Source organism: Rhea americana, unplaced genomic scaffold, assembly GCF_003343005.1.
Source record: "Rhea americana isolate MKP2758 unplaced genomic scaffold, rheAme1 scaffold_143, whole genome shotgun sequence".
Classification (NCBI taxonomy): domain Eukaryota; kingdom Metazoa; phylum Chordata; class Aves; order Rheiformes; family Rheidae; genus Rhea; species Rhea americana.
The window spans coordinates 1,525,006-1,531,005 of record NW_028185517.1 but is presented as its reverse complement, the minus strand read 5'-3'; the positions used below and the strand labels follow the sequence as shown (position 1 = coordinate 1,531,005).

The 6,000-nt window shown below is 37.8% G+C and overlaps 1 protein-coding gene across 5 annotated transcripts in view; it reads left to right on the top strand.

The window, feature by feature from the left end:
- Positions 1-6,000, top strand: part of RERE (arginine-glutamic acid dipeptide repeats) — a 201,357-nt gene that overhangs the window by 116,521 nt on the left and 78,836 nt on the right. For 4 of the 5 annotated variants that reach the window (XM_085298977.1, XM_085298976.1, XM_085298975.1 and 1 more), the window contains one exon: positions 2,331-2,429. The exons of the other annotated variant lie outside the window; for it this stretch is intronic. In XM_085298977.1, coding sequence (XP_085155103.1) covers positions 2,331-2,429 — 99 coding nt within the window. The remainder of the gene's footprint in view (positions 1-2,330; positions 2,430-6,000) is intronic. 5 annotated transcript variants of the gene reach the window in all.

Genomic DNA, 6,000 nt, shown 5'->3' with positions numbered 1-6,000 from the left:
GGCGGCCCTGCCGGCCGCTGCCCTCTCGCCGCCCGGGGGCTGCCCGCGCCGCCGCCGCTTTCGCTCGCCCGGCTGCCGCCCCGCTCTGCCGCGGCCCTCGCGGGCTTGCTGAGGGTTTGGCCCTGCCGTTTGCAGCAGCACCTTGGTTCTGGAGCCACCCTGGCCTTGYCAAAGCAGACTTGTCTGTTAAGCTAAAACCTAGATACAGCACTGTTTCAGGTCAATAAAGAAGCGGTATTTAAACATCTAGAGAGGTTTTAAATACAGGAATTATTTACAGTTAAATGTATAAGTATTTTTAAATATAGATATATACACATAGATCTGTATTTTACTGTAAGTGCCATYTTAGCAATGTAAGTTGCCATTTTACTTTCTTCCATCTGACTTACTATAGTAGCTTTCAAAACTCAGTGCTCAAACCTTTCATAAAGAGAATATTTACTAAAAGAACTGTACACAGCCATTATTCAGTACATACTGAATTTCTGTTAGTCTCACTAAAAATTTTTTTATATGACTAGTGATTTTTTTTTTACCTTCTACCTTGATTCAGATTGCTTTGCTTTCTAATAGAAATCACTTAACCATACCTAACAGAAATAAATAAGAGTAACCTATTTTTATATCTCTTAAGAGTCTCTAAATCGTGCTACTGGATGCTGTATGAATGCAGGATGAAAACAAGTTCTTGTGCCCCAAAAAGCTTACCATCTGAGTTGAGACATGATGTGACTAGACAAAAGGAAGAATTCAAGGACAAGACGGTCTTGTTAGGATGTGGCTTCAGGGTAGGAGGGATCTAACCATTGTCAAATGTACATAGTTGGTATTTATGAATTGGCTGAGAGATATAAATAGCTAAAGTGAGCAGCAGTAAGAAAGTCATCTCAGGCTAATTTAATTTGGAGCAGAATTCTGTTCTAAAATTTGAGCCTTATGACACAAGAAAAATGAGGATTTTCTCATCCTGCAATCAGGCTTTGTTATAACTTTATATTAATAGTGACAAAGTAGTTAGTATCTTGTCCCTGTTCAGTAATTGTGTCTTGATCCCCGTTGAGTTCATCAGTCTTGGGAGAAGAGTTTAAGGATCGTGGTAGTAGCTGAAATGTTCTCTGAGAATGATCGGACATAGGTCTGGCAGCAAGGAGATGCTTCTAGAGAGTGGGTGCAGAAGTCCTGCAAAGATGTCTGGGGTGAAGGAAAAGCATGATATGATCAATGTGAGGAATCTTACCTTGGTTGTCTTTATTGTAAATAAAATCCTTGGCATCTATAAAAATTTCATAATGCTCRTCAATAGCTTGGGAGTTTTGCTGTGTTTAGCTCCTTGTTTAGAAAAAATGTGTATTTAGAGACATATCCATGCAAATCAATTCTCTCTTCTGGGTGTGGGAAGATAATTAGCTTATTGTCACCCCAGGAGTACCCTTTCTTTCTGATCATTTTCAGAAGACGCAGAGTAGGCTCCTGATTAGTCCTCCCATTCTAAAAATTCTGTTCTACTTTGAAAGTAGAACAGTCTATGAATCTGTAGTGTGCTACATGTTTTCTACCAAAAGCTAAGGACTGGATTCTCATGGATTCATTGTTGAATAAGGTTTTCTCAGTCTAGTTGCTTTTCTACCTCACCCTGATTTAAATGTCTGCTGTCTACTTCACACAACTTTTGATCACATAGACACCTGCTCTTATGGTTAAAAAAAAAAAAAAAAAAAGTACACAATAGAACATGACCAGCTGAAACAGTAATATCAATTTAGACATCCCTAGTTGCTTTTATGTACTCCTGCAGCTATTTCTGGAGGGTTTTTTTTCTTTTCTCATGCTTGTTTTCCAACAACTTGTGTATCTTTACAAAACAAAAATAAACACAGTCTTGTGGATGGGTAAACTTCACATCCCATAGCTCACAATCCCTACAATGTATTAATTCTTCCTTTTGATTATATTAATTGGAGTAAGATATTGCTGCATAAAATAATTCCTTTTGAAAAATATGTTGGAGCTTCTAAAATTTTACTTAGGATTTTTAATATTAAAAAAAAATCTTTTTTTATTTAACCAGGAAGTCTCCAGTGCTTTATGGCTTCAGATGTCTTCTGGGACAAATTCAGGAAGGAAGAGGAAAATGTGTTTGTTTTTAATGCTGTCTCTTCTACTAATAAAACTGAAATTACCCTTCAGGTTGTTTAAATTTCACTCCATATATCAACAGTAAAAATAATTAGATGTAGAACATCTCATGGCCCCTTTTAGTGTTTTTCTCCAATATCAGATCACTACTAATTCCGTCAAATGATATATTTGTCTGCTTTATTTTTTAGCTACATGAAAGTAACTATGATGCTGGAAAAGCGTTGCAGCGATTGGTGAAGAAACCTGTGCCCAAACTGATTGAGAAGTGTTGGACTGAAGATGAAGTGGTAGGGAAATGAATTATTCCCGTGAGCCTTATAGCCTTGTAGTTCATGTTGCTTCTCCTTGCTTTCTCCCCTTACCCTCCCCCCCCCCTTTAAAGAGGTCATCTTTATGGAATCTTTATTTGCTGCACAGGATAAATTTTTGCCCAGTTCTGAGGTAGTGGACTCTTTCAATATACAGAATCTTATTAGTCTAGGAAAAAAAATAGTTTTCTAATAGCAGAATAAGAGGGGAAAGGATTAAGTGACTCTCGTTTTGAGAGGACACTGTGGGGTAGATGAATAAACTGTAAACTACTGGGTTCATTTCACTTCCTGCCCAGTCTCCAGGAAAGTTGGCCCTCTTCAGTAGTTGTAGTAGGACAAGATGAAAAAMGGCATGCAGTGTATTTTAAGTCCCTTCTTTCCCTCACACTGAATGTTAAAAGGTGTCTTGTGGCATAGTTCTTACTGGATGCATCTTTGACATGGGAGACCAGAAGGGAGATTCTCTGAGAGCTGGGATGTAGCCATGCCATCTGCATTTACCTTAAAATATGTATAAATTTTTGGTCTCCAAAACTGGGCTGAAAACACTGCAACCATCTTATTTGTAGCTCCCAAAGTAAGGTACGCACATGGGGAATTTGCTTGTGTGCAATAAATTCCCAGTGCAGTATGATATCCTCACAGAACTGGAATAGCTGAGGGGTTTGGGCTCATGGAGTTGAGCATCCTGTTACACTGGAGGTCTCGTAAGCCTGTACAACTTAGTAATTGTAGTGCTGGCTCGTCCACGTGGTTCAACAYGTGTGGGCAGTCGTAGTCCTGAGTTATTTGTTTGGGGTCGTAGYGCAGTAGGCAGCGGAACATGTGAACATGTCATTCTCTCCTTCAGGCAGAAGTTGAGGTTTTTGATCCGTCTGGCTTTGAATTGAGTTTCTACTGTTGATATTAGCCTATCTAAAGATACTATTCTGCAGTCTGATTAGTGAAAAGAAATGTTTTTGACCCAAGAAAGACACCTGTTCATAAAATCTCTGGTTGACAGAGAAGGTGTGCCATTGGAAGGGCACTTCGTGCTCCTAGTGAAGTGTGTCCCTTGAATAAAAATGGCCTACATATTTTGACTTCTGAGTCTTTTTCCAGAGTTTGGAGAAGACATCATTTGTGCAAGAATTAGGGAGCCAGAGGTGCTTTTCTTTGTTGCTCCTTTGTTCTGCAGCTTAAATGCTGTAGTTCTGAGGTCATTGCTGGCTTAATTTTTATACGTATAATGAAACTATGCTTAGACAGCTTTTTGTAGGATTGTAAAACAAAATAAGTCACAAAGTTGACAATATATTAAAGTTTTTTAATTTGCTGACTTCTTGTAAATGGAGATTCTTAAATTTTTTTTAATGAAATAGCAATGTTTGTTCCATTTAACACAAAAACTGCGTTTTCTGGCAGCAGCTGGAATTCAAACACTGCTGCACAACCCTTTGTCAGGCCTTGCAGCTTAAGCTAGCACACAGGTACTTGACTATAAAACTAAGTGAAACACTAGTATATTCTTAGTAACTGAGAGAAGTGCTGAACAAGTTTATTTGGATCACATCCTAAAAACATTTTGGTTTTAAATCCATGCTGACATTAATTGTGCTTCTTACCAAAATTGACTTAAATAAGATATAACATGTAAGAAGACAGTGCCTCTTTAGCAATCTGACTAGGCATGTCTTGTTTTGTGAAAATAGAAAAAATGTTATATTTCCTAGCTCGATTATTTGGCTGTGGTGCACTAAAATAAAAATTCAGATGGTTGGAATTTGGTTATGATAATGTATGTATACTTACAGTTTCTACCTTACACTATATAAAAAGCTTCTTCTTTCAAGTACCATATTGGAATAACTGGAGATAGAAATACAACTTGTCATGTATACCTACCATGTATCTAAATGAAAAAAAAAATCTACTTGTATGGTGAAATACGGTATTAGTCACAATAAAAGTGAGCTGGAGCAAAGTATTTTTTAGATGAACTTGGAAGTTAGTAAGTTAATTAAAATAAAAAAGTAAATAAAATAAATCTTGCAGTCTTGATAAGCTACTAATTAAACTGGCATTGGTGCTGTGAAATAGAACTGACTAATAATTGGTAACGTTTTCGTGGTCTTCTAGCATTTTTTTTATTATTCAAACAATGGCTGAAAAGACATTTGTTAAGGTCTCATTGCTTTGAAAGTTCTTCAGAGAGTTTTCTAATGAATGTGTGTGCTTCCTCTCTCCTTACATAAACGTTTTTTACACAGGCTATGTTAGGGTTAGGCTGTATAAACCCATATTAAAGTAGGCTTATTCTGAAATCCAACAAAGAACCTTTGTGGTAAAGAAACTGCCTGAAGTCGTAGGGTGAAAGAGGATCATGTACTAACATAGTAACAGAGGAAGGAGAGGATGAGTAAAAAGCCTAGAACACAGTTTCTCCTAATAAGGTTTACAGTCTTCTCATAAAATGGCATTTTGTTTAGAGCACCGACTGTCAGAACAAATATCTGAGATATGTTCTCTGTTTATGTTTGTATATATACTGTTTTTACTTCTGCTTTTTTCTGCATACATTCTTTCCCTAAAATGATTTATTGTATTTCCCTAGAATAGTTAATTGTTTAGTGGCAGTTGCTCCTTTTCTTCATGGAAGATTTTTTCACAGTCCTTGTTTTCTCCTTAAGCTGCGCTRTGTTGAGAATGTCATAGCTGCTGCAGCTCAGGGTATTTTGATCAGCAGTCCATGTTAAATGATAGATAGTGGAGCCCTACGAATAAAAAAGCAAAGTTTTTTGAAAAGTGGAGCATTACTCTAAAAGTGCAAACTCTGTGAGTACAGAATAATGGTCATTAACTTTATAAATCATTGTCAGYCTCAGTGCATTTTATCATATTTGTTCTTCTGTTCCATCCAAGTTTCCAGAAATATTTGGCAGCCTTCCAGCCTCAGCAGAGCCAAAGATCAAACTGTGCTCTTATTTATAGACAACTAAGCTCCACCTGCAGAGCTTCATAGTGTGTTTGTCTCTGACAGTTTGTAGAAAGCTCCAGATTAAAGCAGCTGTACTGCACTCCTGAGCATTTCTGAGACTTGCAAGGAAATGCTTCCTTACTGTTGGTTCTGCAACACTGAGAAAGACTTCTTGTGCATCATGCATAGGATGGTAGAGCTCTGTGGGAATTCCATGACAAACTTTCACAGTGAAACACTGATGCGTCAAATCCAAAGCCTGGTCAAAACAATCAAATTTGGGTGAAAACCTTAAGTGTGTCCCCATCTTTTGAAGGGAAGAGATGAGTAGGAGTGAGCCTATGGTAATGTGGCTGGCTGGTAACTTAAAGACACTCCCCAAAGAAGTGGAAGACCCGGGTATCCAGGTTCAAACTATGTCACTATTTGTGCTGGACATAGAATTAGTCTGTTCTTGTGACCTCGTGAATATCTACTTACTTAATTTTTACAACTTGTATAAATAGGCAGATACCACACCACTTGCAGCCTCTGGATAACTACCCTCCTTAACCAAGAAAGGGTCTGGCTGATGGGAATAACATGGATCAT